The sequence below is a fragment of the Elephantulus edwardii genome, unplaced genomic scaffold (assembly GCF_000299155.1).
Source record: "Elephantulus edwardii isolate Elephantulus edwardi_28Jun2011 unplaced genomic scaffold, EleEdw1.0 scaffold00102, whole genome shotgun sequence".
Lineage (NCBI taxonomy): Eukaryota > Metazoa > Chordata > Mammalia > Macroscelidea > Macroscelididae > Elephantulus > Elephantulus edwardii.
In genome coordinates, this window is record NW_006399852.1 from 2,089,434 (window position 1) to 2,113,778 (window position 24,345).

The window sequence follows — 24,345 nt, forward strand, 5'->3', positions numbered from 1 at the left end:
GTAAATTATGCAACAATGAATGAATGAATGAATGAATGAATGAATGAAAATCCAAGTTTTCTGTAAACTTTTGTTAAAATTACATTTAAAAATTTTATTTGAAAAAAGAGAAAAAAATATAATGAGTCACAATATAATCTAAATGGAAAGAAAAACAGAATACTATGAAGAATTCTGCTGAAACATATTTGAAAACTTAGAAGGACAAATTTCTAGAAATACATGTCCTACCTAAATTAACACAGAGTGAGGGGAAAGTCTAAACAGGTTCATACAAACAACAACAAAAAAAATTGGACATATTATTAAACTCCCTCCAGAATGTTTTGAACTGGATGACTTTACTGGAGAATTCTTCCAAACAAAGAAGATCTGACAGTAAATCTGCTCAACGAATTCTGAACACAGAAATTGTCTGAAAATGTCCAAACTCATTTTATAAAGCAAGCATAACTGATCAAGCATAACTCTGATACTACAGTCAGGCAAAGATACACTAAAAAATAAAATTACAAACCAAAATCCCTCATTATCATCAATGTCAAAATCTATCCAATAGAATTCAACAATATACCAAGAAAATAACACATCAGAACCAAGTGGGAATCACACCAGGTCTACAAGAGTGATGCGACATTAGAAAAACAATTGATCTATTATATGAATAAAACAGAGGGGGAAAAAACACCACATGATCATACCTATTGGTGTCTAAAAGGCATTCCATAAAATCCACATTCATTTTTATAACTGTCAACAAAGTAAATAGAGGGGAACGTGCTCAATATATACAAAACTAGTAGCCAACTTTCTTAAAAATGGACCGTCTGGAAGCATACGTTCCCCTAGGAACAGAAAGAGACAAGGCTGCCCCCTATCACCACTTGCACTCAACACTGCAGGGGAAGTCCTAGTTAAGCAGTAAGACAAGAAAAGGACAGAAAAGTGGCCAGATTGGTAAAGAAGTAAAACTTGACCTGTTTGCAACTGATAAGACCTTATACATAGAATATCCACCAAAGATTCAAAAAGAAAACTCACTGGAACTAACTGATAGATTTGGGAAAGTGGAAGGTATAAGATTAACCTACAAAAATCAGTTGGAGTCCTCTAACCAATGCCATCTCTGTTAGGGAAATAAGGAAAACTATTCATAATAAAGTTAATTGCTGTTGAGTCAGAACTGATTCATAGCTGACCCTCCAGCTGGTTGTCAGAGGCTATAAATCACACAGGAGGAAGCTTCCCATTTCTCTCCTGAAACCATTTATAATAACTACCAAAAAGAGTACATACTTAGGAATACACATATCCAGAGATACAAAGGACATAAAAAAACCCCAACAACTATAAAATATTACCACAAGAAACCAAAAGAGACAGAAATGGAAGAACAAATCAGGCTCATGGATAGGAAGACTTAACACAATAAAACTGCCAATATTGCCCAAAGTGATCTACATAAATAACAGAATCCCAAACCAGATCCTATCAGTATATTTTGTCATTGTTGTTCCGTGTCGTTGAGTTTGAACCAACCCATAGTTAACCCTCTAGCAAATTTTCAGAGGCAGTAAATCACATAAGACTTAGCTATCCGTCTTTCTCCTGCCAAGCAGCTGGTAGATTCATACCAAGTTCCTTTATGTTGACAATGCGATTCCTTGCCACTAAGCCACCAGTGCTCCTGCCAGTATTATTTAAGGAGATAGGAAAACCACACACCAACATCGTAAGGAAAGGACTTTGCATGGAAGCCACTGACTCCATATAAAGACTCTCAATAAGCAAGTTCTACTGAAGACTAAAAACTAAGTAGAAGGTCTCACTATTCAATTTCAGGATAGTCCCAGTAGCCAATCCTTAGAACAATCAATCATTTAAGATCCAAAGGGCAATATTTGCCCAGGAAGAAAGCTCAGAGGGTAAGAAGAGATATGCTAGCAAGATGAATGGGAATAAGAATCACACAATGAGAAGCATGTTATTACAGCATGGGCCCCAAAAATCAACACCATAAACCAAAATCTGCCTGAATGACGGAATGGAAATCGATTTTTGTTCTATAAACACTCACTCAGAATAAGAGATATAAAAAAACCAGAGCAGACAACCCAAAATCTCTGTAAATGTTCATTAAAACTAATAAAATTTAATAATAATTTTTTTAAAAAACAACAACAAAAAAAAAAACCCCACCAGAGCAGATTAGGCCCAGAAGCAAGCACACAAAGTTGGAGAAAGACAAATGCCAAGTCACATCAATATCTACAAGAAACAGAAGCTAAAAAGAGACAATGCTCTTCTCCCAGAGCTGCCAGAGAAAAAGCCTTCCCTTAAAATTGGTATTTCAAATTGAGATTCCAAATCCATGAGAGAGAGAAAAAAAATCCTATTTCTTAAAGACCCAAACAAAGAAAGCATTCCGTTCTCAACAACCTTGGCCGTTGCTGTTGTTCAGTGTCTTTGAGCTGATTGTGAGACACAGAGACTCCATACGACAAGGGTAAAATTGCCCCATAGGGTGTCCTATGCTCATCTTTGTGGGAACAGATGGCCAGCTCTTTTCCTGCTGATGGGTCCAAATCATAGGCCTCTCCATTAGCAGAACCAATGATCCTTGCTGAACCACTGCATCACCAAGACCTCCACCAAAGGGCCCAACAAACACATAATTATAGAAAGAATGATGGGCCCAAACCAAACCCATTTGCCATCAAGTTGTTTCTGAGCCCCGGCAACTCATGTGTTGTAGGGTCGACCAACTCTGTGGGGTTTTGTTGCTGTTGTTAGGTCCCATTGCGTGAACTGCAACTCACAGCAGCCCTGGGGCTGAACTCTTTCCTATCCTGTACCATCCTCATCTCAGACACACCAGAACCCATTGCCACAGCCGCTGTGTCAATCTATTTCATTGAGGGTTAATTCATAGTAGAAAGGCACAAATGGGCTCATAGAAAAGGGGCTTTATAAGATGTCACCACATGAAATAAGTACAATCCTTAGTGAAAAGACTTCAGAGGAGTGAAATACAATAGTTAAGGAGAAGCCTGACTTACATTGCAGTTGGATGAGCCATCGAATGAGGGGTAGGAACCGTCAGGCCAGTCGGCGGAGTCTGGGGTGGCCGGCTGCCGGTGGTGGGCCTCGTACTCCTTGAGCTGCAACGAGAGGGTATTTGAAATGGAAAGGCTAGTCAAGCGCTATCTACCAAGAGCCAACATGTAGCTCTGGCCGCCTCCTCTCCGCCAGTGCACGTGACTCAGCGTCAGCCAAGGACAGTCTGCAGAGCTGAGAGGAAGGTCTGTCAGCTACCCTGTAGGTTTGAATCTAAAATAAATCAACACACACTGTGTTCTACAAAGCCCTTTATTCCCTCCCTTCTGTTGTTACCTGACCTCCAGCATCAAAAGTCATCTTTCTCCATTCAGTGGTTAAGTTTGTACACTGAGACTGTCGGCACTTTGGCTCATGACTTACCCTTCCCCTCCACCCATGAAGCTACAAACTCTATTTTATAAAGGTATAACCTGGCAATCTGCAGAAATTCTAATAAAAATTAAATGAGAGCTCATTTTAACTTTTAAATGAGAAGTTATTTTAGGGGGTGTGTGTTTTTCTTGTTCAAGACTGTTTAAAATTAGCAGGTTGATACTCTCATTTAATAAATGTGATGGGTTTGGGGAACCCTTGAGGACAAGAAGGAAGATAACAAGGCATCTCCAATATCTTTCAAGACAACTAATATTTGCATTTAGAAACCAAGGATCTATTTTTAAAAAACATTGCTGTTGTTGTTGTTGAGTCAAGTACGACTCACAGCGACCCCATAAACAAACAATCTGAACCCTGTTCTATCCTGTGCCATCCTCACACTTCCTGACACACAAGAGTCCACTGCCACGGTCACCGCATTAATCCACCTGGTCAAGGATCTTCCTCTCCTTGACTGACTCTCCACCCTTCTCAGCATCAATTGTGTTTAAAACCACAGAAGAGCCAAAGTCAAAGTGCTCTAAGTTTTCTATGAGGTAGCAAATTTAACTTAGTGAAGGATGTTTCCAAAGAGCATGTGAAAGTTCAATTACTCTACTCAATGCCATTGAGTTGGAACCAATTCATAGTTGACCCTTCAGTGGGTTTTTGAGGCTGAAAATTGTGCTGAAAGAGACGGTCCATGTTTCTCCCATAGAGTGGCTGGTGGATTTAAACTACCTGAGAGGCATCAACTTTCAAAACCAGTACAATTCCCTATAGACGACCACATCCCCATAGCTATACTCCTTGAAAACTCCTTGATAACAGTAGGATGTCACTGCATTAAGATTCCATTAAAAAGCCACTTTTACACACACACACACACACACACACACAGTTAGTTAGTTAGTTAGTTAGTTAGTTAGTTAGTTAGAACATTGACCAACTTATGTTCCATAAATGAACATCACCAAAAAATCAGAAAAGCTCTAAAGTGACAGCTCATGTGATGGGATCAGCACAATATTGGGTCACCAGAGATACATGAGTTGTGGCAAAATCATTAAATCATTGTCCCTCCAGGAAAAGATACTTATCTTATCATTTATCTCCATGAAACTATTTTCTTTTTTAAAAATTTTTATTATTACTCTTTGTGTGTGTACCATCAAATCAGATTTGACTGGTACAGGGGTAGATTGTCCCTCCTTCTCCAGCAGAGCATCTGGTGGATTCGAACCACTCACCTCTGGTGCTGCAGTGCACTTTCTTGGCACTAGGCCACCAGAGCTCGCTGAAACTTTTTTCTAACCATTGATGTGACTGGAGATGACCAAGAGGAGGCAAATAGTATGGACAAATAACTAAGAACTTAGATGCAGAAGCCAAATTCCAGCTCAGGGCCCTTGGGTAACGTTTAACCCCCTGTGCCTCTGCCTGGAAAATAGGGATGACAATAGGCTGTCATACAGGGCTGCTTAAAGAACTAAGAGAATGCAGCAAAGCTCTCAGACTGACAAAAGTCAAGCTACAGTTAACACTTAGTAACCACTTCCATTGGAGAGTATCTATCCTAATTTCAAAATATTACAGTCAGTAAAGAGTTTCGATGCTAAGCCAAAGGTCATGCCTTTCTGGATGTTCAAATCCGCCAGGAAGAAAGATGGACAATCTTTTCCCAAAGCAATTAATTTATTGCCTCTGAAAGTCTGCTGAAAGGTCAGCTATGACTCAGTTCTGACTCCATGGTACACAATAACAACAATAACAGCTTAAAGACTGCCAGGAGAGAGAGTCTATAATGTCTGGAACATTCACTGCACACCTAATGCAAACCCCCTCCAGCTACAATTTTAATTTTGTTCCTTTCAGTCTGCGCTCTGCAGATTAAAACAACAGTCTTCAGTACATCCTGTTAGACAAGCCTTCATATACTTGAAGACAGTGACGGAGCTCGTTTCTGCTGCTTCTCTGAGATAAAGCCTTCCCATTGTCTCCTTACAAGTCCTATTAAAAGTGTCCTCAATCATTTCGCTGGCTTCTGAGGGGTGCTCTCCACAGACCACTTTATGTGCACGGGTCTCTGTGATTGAAGCTCAGCTCTGCTACAAAGAAATGAATCTCTAAGACAGAAGTGTTCTCAGATCATAATCTGGACCCTGGGGCACCGGCCGCCTGGGGTCCTTTCACACGCCTGCTCACCTATCATATGCTTCCTATGGCCAGTACTGGCTCAGGACTCCCGCCTGTGCCGGAGAACTGCTTGTGGCTCACAAGAGGTGCTTACGAGGATGCTCCCCTTCCCCTGTCAGCGTGTAGCCTTCTCAGCTCAGACAGGACAAGCCCCGAGATGGAATCCAGTCTCCAGAGTGCCCCACTCCCTGTGGGATCAGGTGGAAGCTGACAGACCGCAAGCTCATGTCTGTCCAGCCCCTTTTCCTGCCTCTCCAACTACAGGCCTCTCTGGACAGCCCTCCTTCTATCCCTCATTTGCACAAACACTGTTCAGGCTCTGTTTCTAGGGAAGTTGACGTAAGACACCTGGCATTAAGGAAAGTTCTCAAAGCCAAAAGAGCCATCAAGTCCATGACAAATATATTCTTTTTTTTTTTTTGCCCCTTTTCAGTGTAACACTGACTCAGCAACAATAAGCTGAGGAAGTTTAGAGGAGCTTGGGTGGCAGTGTGTGTCAGGCTGCTAACCGAAAGGTCAGTGATCTGAACCCACCAGCTGCTCTGCAGGGAAAAGGTGGGCTGTCTTCTCTCACAAAGATTCACAACCTCAGAAAGTCAGAGGGTCACTGTGAGGTGGAATCAGGGGCTGCTGACAGTGTTACTGAGATTTAGACTCAGACATACCAAACTAAACTGAGTACGGTTGTTAAGACTCTACTTCTCGGTAAAGTTAGAACTCATCAGTGGTTCTGTAGTTGTGTGAAAGTTTTCTTTCTTCTAAGCATGTTGTTTATTAAGATTTCCACAAGGCTTGACAATTTTGCAATGGCATCAAAGTGGCTTTTATCTCATTAATGTGGTCCACAAATAATCACTTGTATTTAGTGGATTTATTTATGTATTCACTGAACGTGAAAATTTGATTTCAGAAGGTAGACTGTACAAATGGGAAGTAAAATGGAATAAATATTGGCACCTGATAATTTGGGTACATAATGGTCACCACTGGGCTAGAAAGATTTAGTGGTAAGGGGTTGTGCTGCCAACCCAAAGCCAAGTGGATTGAATCCATCAGCTGCCCCTCAAGAGAAAGATGGGCAATTTCATCCCATGTGATTTACAGCCTCTGCAAACATGCTCCAGGGTCACCTATAAGTTGGCTACCAGAGCTCCCTGATGATAGGGACAGGACAGGGTTCAACTTCCTATAAAGTCTCCACAGCTCTCTGTGGCCTAATGGCAAGAAGGTGCGCTGTAATCCTGAAGGCACATGGTTCAAAGCCACCTGCTGCTCCACAGAAGGATGGACAATCTCCTTCCATACAATTTACAGTCTCTGAAAACCCACTCAAGGATCAGCCATGGGTTGGTTCCAAATCTACCGTACACAACAAGAACAATCTTTTCTTTTTTAACATTTTAAGTAATTTACTTTTTTTTTTTTAATTTAGGTTGTTTATTTTTCATTTCAATGAACATCTACAGAGATTTTGGGATTCCATTCATTGTTGCACCCTTCTCCCCACACAAACCCCTCCGCCCTATTTGCTCCTCTCCTTGAAAAGCAAAACTCCCTCATTGGTACACAATCCCCCCTGCACCTCGCCAACCCCCCCACCCCCAAATACAATCCACTCTGCAACCCTCATTGCATACTCCTACGATAAAAATAATGCCCTAAAATATAATACTTTTAGACTATTCTCTCCCCCATAGACTTCAATGCCGTAAACATATTTCATCCAGTTTTTCTCAGTCTTACCCCCACCCCAATGCCAGCCTCATTCTACAACAGTGGCACCATATAGCATTTGTCCCTTTGTGACTGAGATACCTCACTCAGCATAATGTCCTTCAGGTCCACCCATTTTGAATAATATTGCATGAGTTCCTTGTTTTTCAATGCAGCATAGTGTTCCATTGTGCGAATATACCACAGCTTCTCCACCCATTCGTTTGTTGATGGGCATTTAGGTTGTTTCCAGCTCCTTGCTATTGTAAACAAAGCTGCGATAAACATGGGTATACATATATCTACTTGGATGTCATTTATGGTCTCTTTAGGGTATATTCCCAGTAGTGGAATTGCTGGGTCAAATGGTATCTTTATTTGCAACTTTTTTTTCTCCCTGCCCACCCCCTCCCCCCCAATTAACTCTTTTCCTTGAAAAGCACTGTTATACAATCAACATCAATCTTTATAATAGAAGCAAAATGCTATGTCTTTCTCCTTCTGCGTGGCTAGTAAATGAAAATATCCAACCTCTCAGATAGCAGCTCAGTGCTTAACTACAATACTACCAGAACTCCTAGTTGACCACAGGTGTCTAGATTGATTCTACAAACACGTTTAACGTGAGGAGGTCAAGCAGATGCCAACCCGATGCTTGCAAGCTTACCCTCGCCAGGGCTTCCTCAATGGTGATCATCTTCTCCTTGACCATCATCATGAGCTGAATCCGTTCCTCGTCACTCATGGTTATCTCACTGGCGACATAACCAACATCTTCTGCACATGGAAGAGAAAGAAGAAGAAAACAAACACTAGAGGAGGACGAGGCAGAATGCCAGTCATGACAGGGTATCACGGAGGGCTGAAGAATGATGCTCTGTACCCCACTATGGTACTAATGAGGCAGAGGGTACCCGCCATGCTGCACGTTGGGAAGTCAGTGCTGACTGCAGCTGAGTTGATTCCAACTCATCGTGACTTTATACGTGTCACAGCAGAACAGCAATCCATGAGAGCGTTCCACAACTATGAGCTTTTAGAGGCAAACAGTCATTGATTTTCTCCAAAGACACCTCTGGGGGATACAAACCGGTTGGTAAGTAGCCCAACATTTACCATTTGTGCCACTCAGTGACCATAGGAAGCCGATAAGCTCATGTAATCTGGGAAATGGGCTTCAAGAACATACATATTCTGTCACAGAAACATCCTTCCAGATGGCCAGAGCTTCTGTCACGGGGGAACTAAGTAAGAAAGGCACTCTGGAAAAAAGGGGACTTAAAGGTGGGACACATACCTAATGTAAATGCTCACACTTAACAGCCATCCAAGGCTCCTTGGGTCCGATGTTATTGTATTTGTTTTCCACATGGGGGGTGGGGAGGGTTTTTTTTTTTTTTTTTGCATTGGAGTAGGAAGGAATCCACTGTCATGGCAGAAGAAAGGAAAGCTAACGAACAAATACAAAATACAGTCTGGGGTCTTGTGAAACCTTAAGTTATAAGGTTGTTTTTCAGAGGATGAGCTCAAATAAATAAAATCATGGAAGTAAAGCATTCTGAGTTCACGGAAGGGAAGGTAAAATAGAGGTATACATTTGAAAGCATTTTTGTCATAAATATGCCTCCAAAGTGTAAGAGATGCGCACTTCCAATTCAAAACTGAAGGCAGGCAGGACTGAGGAAACAAGAAGTCTCGTGTGAGGCTCCTTCTAAAGTGCTTTCCTGCAAAGCAAACAGATTGCTGTCACCTCCAATAAACTTGATCCGTGTTGGCCAGTTATGTCTTGAATCAGTGTGTGGAGAAGGGTATGTCAGGGAGAGCGTGTGGTAAGATGCAAGACTGGGATTAAGGCTGTATTCCTGGCCCTCATCCTTCTCCTCAGCCCTGTCTTTCTCACGCACACGTTAACACTTCCTGATGTCATTAGGACGCCCAGCTATGGCTTAATCTACCCTTGGTGCATGGGGACAGTGTGATGAGGCAGCATGCAGACGGGGAGGAGTCCGTTTCTGTCAGGGACTTCCTCAGAATTTATGTCCCCTGGTGTCTCCTCTCCTCAAAACCATTTGTAACCAATCAGTCCCCTGAGCCACTCATCTTCCTTCCAGAAAAGAAAAACAGTGTGTGCTGAATGAGAAGAGAAGCTTGCTGGCTTAGTCCTTTACTCTCCGTGCCACCACCTTCAAGGGGGCAGAGAGAAGGGAGGTGGCTGAGTGTGAAAATAATCCATGTGAGCAAAAAGCTTGGTTTGCCACCTTCTTTCTGTGCTTCTCTCCCTCCCTCTTTCTCGCTCGCTCTTCTCTCTCCTCCCTCTTCCTTGTTTTCTAAATAAGGCTTTGGGAGGCCCCAGAGCTTATTTGAAAACACATATGATCCCAGGCATGGACCAAAAAGGAAAACGGGGACTATTTAAGACTAACTCCCTAAATTCAGGACTACTAGAAAAAAACAAAACCAAAAACCCAACCACAGCGTGTGCTTCCAAGGCCCCCAGGTGTACAAGTGCTGTATCTGTCGTCCAAATCTCCTTTTCTCATTCCTTGTGGATGAATCATTGGAAAAGCCTTCTGCTCAGGGAAGGTTCTGGGAAGGTACAGTCCCCACTGGTGGGTAGCTTTCAGCTTTTCTCTGATATTTCTGAATTAAAGCCTCATTCGGCTGGTCAAGAATCTGGAAGTGGCTTTGTTTCGCCTTCTTCCCTGAGCACTGACAAAACATGTATTATAGTTCTGGGCCTCGAAGGATGGTTTATTGACTCACTCCATAAATAACAACAAAAGCCAAGCCCAGGGAAGGGCAGGGGCACTTCACAAAGCCCCCTGGGCCACCTCCAATGGTGGCAGGACCCTTCCATGGTTTCCCAGGGCAACAACCCTGTGAATGACCCCAGAGGAGCATCAAAAGTTCAGGAGATTCCGGGGCCCCCAGGGGGTGGTGGTGGGACTAGGAGAGAATGATAAAGGCACAAAATGCTTCCCCTTTCTACGCTTTTTGGTGAACTTTGGGTCTGTGAAGAGTAAAGATCTTCCTGAGGCCGGTGTGCCTGAGAAGATGAACTGTAGCTCTGTGCTGTCAGATCTATGAAAAGGAAGGCCGGCTAACTCTATTTTGTTTTCTTTAACTGGGCAGGGTGGGGGGATAGCCTTGGGATACAGTCTTAAAGTAATGACAGGAATCTCGGAACAGTTGCACATTTTACAGGCACATGTAATGAGTCGTCCTAACTTGCCGCACCCATCTAGATCAGCGGCACAGACTTCTTAACATTCAACAACTAAAAGGCCCCACTGTCTGCCGGCTGTGTTACTGTACCTTTTGAAGTCTGCCTCATTATTCCTTTCTGGTTCTTTCGGAAGTTCTGCCAGAAATACTTATTTTTCTTCTTCCAATCTCCTTTTCCTTAAAAGGAAGAAAAAACACAAGCAATAAATTCATTAATAACAAAAGTAGCATCTTCCTGATCATTCAAAACTTGTAAGAATACTTTCATTTAAGGGGTTGGGGAAGATCACTTTTTTAGTTTGTGAAAGACAGAGAAATGCCTACAAAGTTGTTTAAAGAAATGCAAATTTCCTAGAACCCAGAAACGGGACAGTGGGGTTCAGACAAGAAGTGAACAGACATCAAAAAGGCACGCAGAATGCATGTCCTTGCATTCACTTTGATGTTTGTTTACCTAGCAGGTCTGATGTTGCTTTGTTTTGTGGCATATCCCCCCTTTGGTCTCAGCCACAAGCTTTTAACTACACCCCAAATAGGAGGCTGTATGGAGTGAGGATGTTTTGTTTCTCCTATTTCAATGTGGTGGTGGTTGTTTCTCTACCCTTGGCTATTCCTGTTGCTCCAAGTCTATCCAAGGGGACAGTATGGTTGGTATGTCGCATGCCTACTGGTCAACAGACTAACATAGCTGGTTCCACGAGTTTATGGCATTTACCAAGGCTGTCCGCCTAAGGGGTACAGCTGGCATGGATCTAGCTAAGACAAAGAAGAGTATACTTTCCACCGCTCTGGCCCTCAGGTTACCGCATAACCTACCCACAGCTGACCTGGGACACAACAACAAGTAAAACGGACTGTCATCCTGTTGTGATTTCCACAATCAGGTCCTCGTCCCCAGTCCCTGCCTTCCTTCCCTGACTGCTCTGGATGACTTTCAAGTGAAAATAAACTCACTGTTGTAACCAGGTGTTTTTAATATGTGGCTGGGGTCTGATCATCAGTAATAGACAATCAACAGAATGCAAATCACTGCTGTCAAGTCAGAACTAAGGCACAGTTTCCTTCCTTTAGGGTCCAAAGCTGTGAAAAAATGCACAACAGGTGACTGCCCATTTGTCTCCCTTGGGGCAGCTGGTGGATTCGAACCGGCAGAGAGGCGTCTGGGTTAGCAGTTCACCTCCCTCCGGACTTTGCCACCAGAGTTCTCCTTGACGTGCAGCAGTTTTTTTAAAAGCAAAGGGAAAGGGGAAATAAGCAAAATGAAAGGGCAAAGCCTTCTCTTCTTTATAGATAAAAACCAGCAGCTGTATGTGCCGGATGACGTGGCAGGGTCCTAGCAGAAGGTGAGTCACCATGTGGTGTCTGGTGGCTTCGGGACCACTGGAAACGGGGCCCACAGAGAGATGTGTGTGGGTTTCCATAGTCTAGACTGGTGGTGCCAAGCGCTGCTGAATGAGACAGACATGTGGAAACCCCTCCCAGGGTGCTCCCTGGCTGGAAAGGGTATCATTTGTCAAAACAAGAGGCCCACATTTAATTCTGACAACCCCAGAGCAAAGGGAATGAAACTGGATCTGGGAAGCCGGAGATGTCCTATATTCCGAAGGCCAGCATGACGGGGCCCGCTGTCTCTGGGGAAATCCTACAGCAAAGACCAGCCTCCAGTGGTTAAAACAGAATGAGGATTCTAAATAACTCAACCTTTATCTGGAGTAATTTGAGATGAGAATGTCTTTCTTTGAGTGTAAACTATTCTTCTCTCACCCCCAAATTTTAATGTCTCTGAAATGTAGGTAAAGTTTTATAATAAATGCTAATAGCTGTGGCTTACATGGCATCTTGTTACGTGATGGCACATGTCAGTGAACACTCTTAATGTATGAACAATACTGTTCTCCTTTAGTAGATGAGAAAACTGAGACCTAGAGAGAGAAGTAGCTTAACCAGTGGTATAACAAGTACATTGACAGGGTCAGGATTTAGGCAGCCTGATCTGAGCACTTGTTCTACTCATCATCACCTTGCCAGGCTTCCTGTCCACCCTCTGACCTCAACAGAAAAGCTGTTAGTATATTGAAGGAGGGGAAAAATCACACAGAATTACATAGAGTTACACAGCCAAATATTGTTGCTGCCAATAACTTGGACACCTATAAAAAGTCATGTGATAGATACATTTACAACAATAATCTGTTTATGTACAATCAAAAACTTCATGGGATTTGGTTCCTTGATTTAAAAGTTCAGGGTCATGGATTCATGGGATATCCCAGTTAACTGGCATAATAATGTCTTTAGTTCTTCTGGTCTACCTCCTGCTTTGTTGTGTGGTACCCTAGGGTTTAAAAGCCTATTAAATAGCCATTCAAGGCATTATCAGCTGGTCTCTATTCATGCAGAGAAACAGAGGAAGAGGGAGAGTCAGGTATAGGAGTATATGGAATATGCAGCTTATTAACCTCATGAATAAGTGTCTCCTTTGCCATGAGACCAAAGTGGATGGTATCTGGTTACCATCACTGAATGTTCTGACCGAGGATTCTATGGGACAATACTTATCAAAAGGAGGAACATGTAGAACAAGATTTCACATTTTCCTTGACTTTATACTTTCTGGAGCCATGGAGGCTGGATGAACCCCTGAAACTATAGGCCTGAGATCATCTATACACTTTATACCTGAAACATCCCCTGTAGTTTTCTTAAAACTAAGTAGTGATCTATCTTCACTGATAAAAGTATCTGCTTTGACCACTATGCTCTTTTAAAAACTATCTATTTGGAATCAAAGGGACAACAGTAATTGTAAAGGCCAGAATGGACCTCAGGGAGCAATGAGTTTATGTTAATGAAAGAGGAAAACTTCTCCAAAGGGACATAGAAATAACTATACAACCGTAGAATGCACTCAAAGTCACTGAATTATACAGGGAGGAAATAGTTGAACCGGAGTCTATTTTGCTGTGTATGTTATGAACCACAGCAAAGACTTTATGTGCATTTATAAACGTGCATGTGTGCATGTGCACGCAAGATCTGAGAGTCCAGTGGGTAAGAAGCTGCACTGCCAATCCCAGGTAGGTGGCTGGAATCCAAGAGCTGCTCTAGTGGAGAAGGAGGCGCACTGTCTTCCTGTGCTATTTACAGCCTCCAAAAAGCTGAAGGATCAGCTATGAATCTGTTCACATTTGATGGCAATGAGTTTGAGAGTGTGTGTGAGCATGTGTGTGTGTGTGTATGTGTATGTGTGTGTGCACACGCACACACATACTTGCATATATAAAGGAAGCCCTGGGACATTGTCTACAGAGAGTTGGGCTGCTGAATTAAAGGTGACACCTCTCTGGCAGTTGGACATACCAGCATCTCCATGAGAGAAAGATGGGCAATCTTTTCCTATGCAATTTACAGCCTCTGAAAACCCACTTAAGCTGAGTCAGTTCCAATCTAACAGCAATGAGTTTGGGGGGGTGTGTGTTATTTGTTTGTGATATATATATAATTAAAGTGGCTATTAAATCAATAATCAATTAAAGAGATGTGAAGAATATGTAACATCTTAAAAAAAACCAACTCAAAACAACACTTTGTTGAGCAAATTGTGACTTCTAGTTAGCCTGTAAAATACAGAAGAACTAGACCATAGGATTTCCAAGTGCATCTAAAATGCTCCTGGGAGGCAAAGACGGTGAAACTTCATGTCACATTCTTTGGGCATGCTGCTAGGAGAGGCTAGTCCTGGGGAAAGGGCACCATGCCTGGAAAGGTGGAGGGTCAGCGAAAGAGAGACTGATCCTCAGTGAGATGGACTGATACAGTAACTGTAACAATGGCTCATGTGTACAGAGATGAAGAGGACAGGAGTGGATAGAACAGGGCTCAGCTCTGTTACTCACAGGGTCTATCAATTAGACTTGACTTGATGGCACCTACAGCAACAACAACAATCTTTACAGATCTTTCTCCCTCAGGTTCAAACCACTGATGTGTGGTTAGTTGAGTGTTTAAGCCACTGTACTACCATAGCTTTCTATATAAGAATTAACTTAAGTATAATCTTTGATCTAAAAGTTTCAAGTCTACAGATCTGTCCTAAGGAAGGAGGTGTTTGTTCGGGGCGGGGCGGGGGGGTGGTGTTTGTTTGGTTTGGTTTGTTTTTAAATGGCTGCACCATTCATCTTGACAGAAAAGAAAAAAAACCCACCAAAAAGAATCTAAAAAAAGAGTCTACTTAAAGCTCAAAAAGAGGAAATTGGTTCATTAAATTATGGCATATCAAATATGAATAATATATAGCCTTTAAATCACACTATTAAGGATATTTAATCAAGTGGGAAAATGTTTACGACACATGCAATTGAAAAAATATTATCAAGTGAGTATGATCCCAATTACACTTTTAAAAAAAGGAAAATAAGAAAGAGAGAGAGCAAAATTATGCATAGAAATCCTGACCACATTTATTTCTGGGTGAAAGAATTCTTTGTGAACACTGTAGTTTGAAATATTTGCTTTGTATAAAGTGAAGAGAAAATAATAATTTTCATCATTAAGTCTAGAAAAGTTGGACTTACCTATAGAACCGTCTTCTGAGTTTGATTTATGGAGAGGAGTCCTGCAAAAGAATGAAGAAAAGGTCAAATCCCTGGGCACCTTGAGGAGAACAGAGACGTCCTCCTCAGTTGTTTGACCCAGTGATGGTACCATTTTCACAGGACAGTACCCACATGTCAGGGAATGTGCGTCCCTCAAATCCAGATGTGTAGTGTTATCACATGAAAGCTATGAAATGATCTCACATGATCTGATGAACCAAACAGTTGTAAAAGGATCAGGGTTGGAGTGCCAGACCACTGCATCCCCCCTCACAGACCTAACCCAATGCGAGAGGGGCTTCTCTAGGGAATGAATGGCTCATTACACCTTTTATCTATGAGTGACAAGGGGCAGGGGGAGAGGGGCAGAAGGAGGGGAGGGGGCCTGTGACACCACCAAGAAGGAGCTGCCAAGAGTAGAGCATGTCTCTTTGGAGTTGGGTCCCCTAAATGAGGAAACCCCTTGACACTTGGAAGGCAAGGATAGTTGGAGCTCTCTAAGGAAGTCCTGACCTTCCTGCTGAAGGAAGCAAGGACTTTCCTCGACCACATACAGGCAGAAAACTGGCCTCTCCTAGAGCTGGTACCCTGGATTTGACTGCCCAAAGAGAAGCCAGGATCTGCACTTTTATAAGAGCAGCCCACATTTTTTCATGATGGCAAATGACCCCCAACATTTTTAAAATGTGTCCAGGAGAGCTGAAACATGTGTAGACATCACAGTTGGCCAAGCCTTCTCCCTCCTCACTGGCCAGTTCATGATCTGAATACAGATGAACGTAATCAATCTGAGAAGTGAACACAGCCCCAAATCAATGCATCAATCATTTCTCCAGAAAATACACACACAAACACCAACTTGAAGCAGGAAGGCTGGGAAACCACAGGATAGGAAAATGGGGAGTCACAGAAAGGGGCAAGCAGAGCTGAAGGCAAGATATCTCATTGGTAGGGCCAACTTGTGCTTCAACAAGTTTAGTATATATATCCTCAGGCTTGCTGACAGGGCAAATAAGGAAGAAGGAACCCACATGAGGAGAAGAGATAGGCATCTTCAGAAGAAGATAACTAGCAGTGAATCTTTACAAGCTTATCCACCCTGAAGAAGGAAGAAGAGGAGGTCTGCAAAAGGAAAGATCTAGATGCATGTGAAGATAGAGGATGAGAGACAAGACCTGAACTGTATCAAACAAAATGATGGGAAGAGAGGCAGAACTAGGTGGGGATTTTCCACGTATCTTGTAGAATTAGCTCAGGTGCTTGTTTGTTATGTGCGGTCGAGTCACATAGCCATCCTTTGTACAACAGCTCTGAAGCCTGCCTCATCCTGAGCCAGTCTTACTGCTCTGACACACCTACCCCCGTTGCCCCAGTTACTGTGTCAATCAATCTCATTCAGGGTCTTCCTCTCTTGCACTGCCCCTCCACCATTCCAAGCAAGACGTCCTTCTCAAGGTCGGGACTTCCTTAGAGAGCTCCAACTATCCTTGCATTCTAAGTGTCACTCTTGGCAACATGCCCAAAGTATGTGAGCCAGAGCTACAAAATCCTAGCCTCTGAGGGGAAACTTGGTTTCATTCTCTCTAAGACAGACTTGTTTGTTTTCTTAGTGGTAAGGAATTGTGCTGCCAACCCAAAGGCACACAGTTTGAATCTGCCAGCAGCTCTGCAGGAAAAAGATGAGCAGTCTATTCGTGTGTGATTTACTGCCTCTGAAAATCCACTGGAGAGTCAGCTACAGGTTGGTCCTGACATGACAGTACACAACAGCAAGAGTATAACTGGCTGGGCTGCGAGACCCAAGACTGCATGTCTCTGTCAGTTCAAATCCATGGGCAGCCTCCTCTGGTTATCATTTATAGCCTCAAGAGGGTCCTTGTGAGTCAGAAACTAAACCAGTGAGTTGTGTTGGTTTGTCTGGGTGTTTGGATTTTTGTGTTTTTGTTTTTTTGGGGTTTTAGTGGGGTTTTTGGTAGATACAGGTTGCTAAAAGATACTTGATTGAACAAGCCACTCCTCTTCAATCTGGCTGCTGTATTGAACCACAGGGTTCCATTTCAGAATAAAAAGACCAAGTATGTAAGGTAGAAATGGTTTTCAGGTGGTTCCAAAATCTGGCCGACTTACTGTAAACTAGACAGTAGAGTTCAAGCAAAGAACCAGGAAGAAATGGGTGTAAAGGACAAGTGCTAGTGGGATGAGCACAGAAAATGTCAGGGACATCATCTGTGTCGTCAACTTTGTCAAAAGTTAGCTTCTACAGTCTAGCCTTCCATCTCCTTTCCATACAAAAACAAAGTTCTTCTGTCATTAGGTGTCACCGACTCACGGGGACCCTGGGACACAGAACCAAATCCTGTACCAGCCCCACAAGTTACTCAGTTTGAGCCCATGTGGTAGCCGCTGTGTTAAAGCATCTCCTCGAAGGTCTTCCTCTTTGCCTAACTTCCTGCTTTTGCCAACATGACGGCCTCTCCAGGGGGCTGGCCTAAGCTGATTATAGGAAGCAGTCATTTCACATCCGAATTCATCCAGGAAAAATGTTATTATTATAAATGAGATACATCAGTGTAGAAGAAGAAATGAAACTCAACGGCTTGAGTGGAGGCAGGACAAGATAGGAACAAACAAGTACATAGAAGACAAAGAGGAGGAGGAAGAGGGAAAGGAGGCACATGCCGCATTGTTGTTGTTGTTGTAGCTGTGTACTGTAGAGTTGTAACTAACTCATAGCTAACTTTCCAGCAGGTTTTCAGAGGCAGTAATCGTCTGAGAGAGATCAAAACAAAGATTCTCACCACTGGGCCCATTGGCAGCATCATGATACATGGTGAAGAGGTTGAGATTGTTAACAGTTTTAGTTTGCTTGGCTCTACAATCAACAACACTCTTGGTACCAGCAGCCAGGAAATTAAAAGACAAATTGCATTGGGGAAGTCTGCTGTCAGAGACCTCTCCAAAGTACTCAAGAGCAATTACATCCATCTGGAGACTAAGGTGTGCCTGATCCAGGCCACGGTCTTTGCAATTACTTGCTATGCATCAGAAAGCTAGACAATGACTAGGGATGATAAAAGGAGAGTTGATGCCTTTGAGCTGTGGTGCTGGAGAAGAGTACTGAATATACCATGGACTGCTAGGAGAACAAACAAGTTCATCCTGGAGAAGGCAAACCCAGGCTGCTCCTTGGAGGCAAGGATTCTGAAGCCCCATCTGACAGACTTTGGACATGTTGCAAGGAGGCACCAGTCCTTGGAGAAGGGCGTCATGCTTGGGAGGGTGGAAGGACAGTGCAGGAGAGGAAGACCTTCAATGAGATGGACTGATTTAGTGACTGGAGTGATTGGGGGGGAGGGGGGGCGTCTATCCGAGACAATAAAATTGGCACAGGATAGAGCAGGGTTTAGGGCTGTTGTACATGGGGTCGCTGCATTGCAGGCTACTTGATGGCTCATAACAATAACAATCATACAAGAGGAGATTGTCCTTCTCCCACAGAGCAGCTGGTGGGTTCAAACTGCATGCCTTCAGGATTGCAGTGCAGCTTCTTACCACTAGGCCACCAGAGCTCTCAGAAGTTAGTATAAACACACTGCCAACAAATTGATTCTGACCTGCAGCAGGTACACAGGACAAGGAGAACTGCGTCCAGAGATTCCAAGGCGATACCTTACAGAATCAGACTGCCTCATCATTCTCTCCCACCGTAGCCGGTGGGTTCGAATTGCTGGCCTTCCAATTATTAGTTCTTTAGACACTGTACCACCATGCTTCAGAAGGTCATGCAAAAATAAAAAAAAATTAAAAAAAGGAACAGAGAGCAGCAGATAGCTGAGATTAATAACTAAAAATCTTCAAATAATATTCAAACTAAGGTTTGGATTTTTTATATTCCATAGTATTTTGCTGTCGTATGCATCAATTCACCTTACTTGAACAGCTTGGAACATAGCGTCATGATCCCCATTAGCTCCATGTTGGTAAAGAGTTGTGCTGCCAACAGAAAAGTACATGATTTGAATCCACCAGCTGCTCTGGGGGAGAAAGTTGGGCAATCTCCTCCCACAGAATTTACTGCCTCTCTGACTGGCAAGAAGCTGCACTGCAATCCCAAAGGTGCACGGATCGAACTCACCAGATGCTCCGCTGGAGAAGCAGGGGCAATCTCCTCCTGTGCCAGTCACATCTGATTTGACAACACACACAACAACAAAACAAGACTAAAGTATGAAAACCTACCAGAGAGTCAGCCATGAGCTCGTTCCAACTCACCAACAGCAGCAAGGACTAGGGAAATCGTGACCTAATTTTCTAAGGATCAAGTATGCCAAACACTGCTTAGCTCTTGATAAAGTGAGTTAAACACAAAATAGATTTAAAAACAGATGTCAACTCTCACTTTTCTAAGAGAAAGGGTTTTTCAACGGCACATAACAACAACAACGAGGGTTTTATAGGAAAATGGTTTCAAGAAATGCAACTTTTCTTTAGACCTGTACTGATTTGGAAGGAAAACCTCTTCCGTTTAAGGAATGTTACTGTGTGACTTCAATCCTGACTCAACCAGAGACTATGGTCTTTGGGAGTTAAGGAAAGGGTCATGGTTCTGAGAACCTACAAGAGACAGAGAGGGGATCCAGCATTCTCCAGAGCAACCGCTGCCTCCCCAGTGCATTTCCTGCCTTCCTGAGTCTAGATGAGATGTGCATACCCATTATCTCTGTTCCGGCCTTCATAAAGGAGCCCAGGCAAGGCAATGATGATAAAAGCATTTGGCTGCTAACCAAAGACTGTGTGGTTTGAATCCACGAGCCAGTCTGAGGGATAAAAACAGAACGGTCTGCTTCCATCTGAATGGCCATCCCTGGACACCTGGACATCTCTGTCCTCCAGGGTTTGTAGGAGATTATCCTAACTCAGTGGCAGAGGTTCCTTCTTGAAAACATCAGTGGTTCATTCTAGTTCATTCTTCCTAGAGCTCCAGTGAAGTGGTGATTTATATGCTGAGCTGCTAACCAAAAGGCTAGCAGTTTGAATCCACCAGCTACTTTTCAGGAGAAAGCTGAGCAGTCTATTCCTGTAAAGGTTTACAGCTTCATACACCTGATGGAGGGTTGTTGTGAGCCAGAAGTGACCCAGCAGCAGGAAAATTAATCTAGACTTTATTCTTTCTCATAAGTGGGAAAGCTGCTTAAAACTCATTGCGAAGGCGTCAATACTGACTCCGAGCTGACCCTCCAGCAGGTTTTCAGAGGCTGGAAACTGCACAGGAGGAGAATGCCTATCTTTCTCTCTCAGAGCTGCTGATGGATTTAAACCACCCACCTGGGAACTGACAGCACAGCTGTCTCCTGTCTAGGCTACCAGAGACCCCCCAATGGGATAGTCTAGCACCATAAAAATATGTCAGAACTTCTACCACAGGAAAAGGCAAGTTCTCATTACTATGCAGCTACCACAGAATCTAATTGCGTTTTCTCTTTTAAAATGCTGACTTGCAAAATTTTCCTTCTTTTCCTCTTCAAATTACCACTCATCTTGAATGATTTATATTAGTGTTGGAACCTTGGCTGTGGCAAGTTGTCCTAGTTATCGCCTGCATTTTCCCAGGAAGCCTGCAGAGGGCAGTGCAGTCTCTCTATTCTTGCTGGGTTGAAGCTAAAAATCATTCACTAGTTCCCAGCCTAGATGCTGGTCAAAGATTAATACTCCAGTGTTTCATAAGTGCGAGGCTTCCCCCACCCATCAGTTTTTCAAAGGGGGAAATGACACCGTTTGAAGTTTAATTTGCAGATGGTGAATGGTCCCAGCAAATGGGAGCTGGCAGAGCGGGGATGTGCAATGCTTCCTCCTGTCTCAGCAGGCATGAAAAGCAGTGAAGTAATCAACACAGGGAGCTCTGGTGGCATAGTGGTAAGGAATTGTGCTGCCAACCCAAAGGCATGCGGCTCAAATCCAACCGCTGCTCCCTAAGAAAAAGGGGGTCAGACTCCTCCTGTGTAATTTACTGCTTCTGAAAAGCTGCTGGAGAATCAGCTATGTGGTCAGTTCTAGCTTGGTACACAACAACAACCAAATTCGAAATATTGAAGGCAGAAAGTAAAAGGGGTATTTACGGGTCTCCTAGTGGAAGAAATGAATGTTTAGAAATCAGTTAGAAAAAGCAGAGGGGCGGGGGTTTTGTCACCATTCACTTTGTCACTTTCACTGTTGGGGTAAAAGGGATGAGAATTTCAATAACTAGGAAACAAAAATCATCATCTTGATAGATTTGGAAAACATAGCTGCATTTAGTCATCAGCAAGGATTAAGGACTGAGCTCTGGTGGCCGAGTGGTAAGAAGTTACACTGTAATCCCAAAGGCACGCAGTTCGAATCCACTAGTTGCACTGTGGGAGAAGGATGAACAATCTTTGCATGCGATTTACAACCTCTGAAAACCTGCTGGAGGGTCAGCTACGGTGGCTCGAGGCCAAACAACAACAGATTCAATCTTCTTTTTTTTAACAGATTCAATCTTAACAAATTTATTTTCAACAATAAATACAACCATCAGACCCAATGACTGATTAAATGGATACATTTTCCCTCAGGTTCCTGAAAATCTGTTAGCCTTAAGAAAATTTCTAAATGAAAGGAAATGATGAATTAAACGAGAGAAGCAAGTTAGGCAGCAGCAGCAGCAGCTCAGGAACTTGGCCAGTATGCCCTCTGTCCTGTCTTCATAATAATTTCACTAAATCGTTCATTTACTAATTCATTCATTCTATCTTTCCATAAACACTTGTTAAACTCCCACTAGGAGTCGAGCATCACGACAAATTAGACCCTGCTCTCCTGCAGTTCTGAATGGAACTGAAGCTGGCTAGATAGGCTGGCCAGGCATGGGGTTGTCAGAGAAGGCTGCTCTTAAAAGGTGCTGTCGTGGCGGTGGTTAGGTGTTGTCAAGTTGAGTATGACTCACACTGACCCTATCTATGAATAGCAGATCTGAACTCTGTCCTATCCTGTGCCATCGTCACACTCCCTGACACACTAGAACCCATAGCAGCAGTCACCATGGCAACTAAAATGTGCTGTAGAGTAGGGAGAACAATCAAGAGTTAAGTTTGAGGTGCTTAGTAAACATCCACGTGGAGTTATTAAGGACATGGTTGACTTTATGAGTCCGATAATCAGGGGAGAGAGCCCTGCTGACACTGCCCATAAGGGGCTGTGCTGTTAATCCAGAGGATCAAATCCACCAGCAGCTCAGGGAGAAAGGAAAAGGACAATCTCCTCATGTGCAATGTACAGCCTCAGATTTTAACACACCCAGCAGCAGGTTATGAAGCTAGGGGTTGTTCTGGCTCTGACTCCAGGACAATGTGTCATCTTCCATCCCTGGGTGTTCAGGGGAGTTGCTGAAGGTTTGCCTGAGATTGGAGATACGAGTCTGAGAGTCACCTGCATATTTGAAACTAAGAGGTCAACTTTTCTAATTCCTAATTTTGAGACATGTCTAAGGTCTTAAATTGGAAAGTTGGATTAAAGGCACAATGATTTGGTCTTGATGTACCTGGAGCAACAGAGAAAGGATAAGATCCAGGAAGAGGAAATGGAATACGTGGTTATTTGCCTCCATAAAACTTGGCTCTTGGGCCAGGAGATCAGAAGAACCAGATGGTATTTGTCTATCACACTGTAATATTTTTATCAAGAGTCTATGAAAGAATCCTCATCAAAAGGGGGAAGATGTAGAACGGAATTTCAACTGTCATATAATCAAAGCTTTCTGGGACCACAGGGATGAACCTGTAAAACTATTGCCTTGAGGTAATCTTTATGCCTGAAAGATAAACGACCCTTGAATATATATAAAAAAAATAACAACAACAACAAAAAATCCCAACAGTTGAACTAGTAAATAATGTCTGCCCAAATCATTCTTCTATGATCTTTAAAGATCTATCTATATAGGGTCAAATTTACACCATCAACATGAAAGATTAGAAAGGAATCTTAGGGTAGGTACAGTGAGCTCATGAAACAACACTAAAAAGGAAGGTCCCGACCTGAAGAGCGTCTTCAGTGTCACTGAGTTGTATGTGGAGAAATCATTAAATTGATGTATGTTCCATTGTGCATAATCTCAAAACAACAAAAACAAAATGTTGTTTGTTGTTATGTGCCGTCGAGTCGCCTGCTACTCATAGCGACCCTATGTACAACAGCCCTAAACTCTGCTCTGTCCTGTGCCAATCGCACTGTCTCTGACACGCCCATCCCAATTATCCCAGTCACTGAATCAATCCACCTCATAGAGGGCCTTCCCCTCCTGCGCCGTCCCTCCACCCTCCCAAGCATGATGTCCCTCTCCAAGGACCGGTCTCTCCTCACAACATGTCCAAAGTAAGTTAGACGGAGCCTCAGAATCCTTGCCTCCAAGGAGCCACCCGGTTTAACCCTCTCCAGGACAAATCTGTTTGTTTTCCTAGCAGTCCATGGTATTCTTAATACTCTTCTCCAGCACCACAGCTCAAAGGCATCAATTCTCCTTCTATCCTCCTTGGTCATTGTCTAACTCTCTGATGCATAACAGGTGATTGCGAAGACCATGGCCTGTATCAGATGCACCTTAGTCTCCAGAGAGACACCACTGCTCTTCAGCACTTTGGAGAGGTCCCTAACAGCAGACTTTCCCATGGCAATGTGCCTTTTAATTTCCTGGCTGCTGGTGCCAAGACTGTTGACTATGGAGCCAAGCAAACTAAAGCTGTGTACAATCTCGATCTCTTCACCATCCATCCTGATGCTGCCAATTGGTCCAGTGGTGAGAATCTTTGTCTTCTTGACATTGAGCCTCAATCCATATTGTAGGCTGCAGTCCTTGACACTCTGCGGCAGGTGCTTCAGGTCCTCCTCAGTTGGGGAAAAAAGTAACATGAAGCTATGAAGTCAAATGAATGCAAGAGTCCACTGGAGAAGTTTGAGATTCAGAAAAGGAGTGGTCTAAAGATGGAACTTGGGTGTAATTACATTTTTAAGGATCAGGAAACAGAAGTTAACCCACTGCTGATGAATCCATCATGAGTCACCGCAGCCTACGTGGGACACAGGGCTGCCTCGAAGGGTTGGGGGAGGCTGGGAACTTTAAGGAAAC

At 43.2% G+C, this 24,345-nt stretch overlaps 1 protein-coding gene across 1 annotated transcript in view; it reads right to left on the reverse strand.

Annotated features, from left to right (window-relative positions):
- SASH1 (SAM and SH3 domain containing 1) overlaps positions 1-24,345 on the reverse strand; it is a 283,556-nt gene that overhangs the window by 86,098 nt on the left and 173,113 nt on the right. The window contains exons 5-9 of the mRNA XM_006891650.1: positions 15,183-15,223; positions 10,699-10,785; positions 9,564-9,566; positions 8,051-8,160; positions 3,060-3,161 (exon numbers count right to left, since the gene is read on the reverse strand). Coding sequence (XP_006891712.1) covers positions 3,060-3,161; positions 8,051-8,160; positions 9,564-9,566; positions 10,699-10,785; positions 15,183-15,223 — 343 coding nt within the window. The remainder of the gene's footprint in view (positions 1-3,059; positions 3,162-8,050; positions 8,161-9,563; positions 9,567-10,698; positions 10,786-15,182; positions 15,224-24,345) is intronic.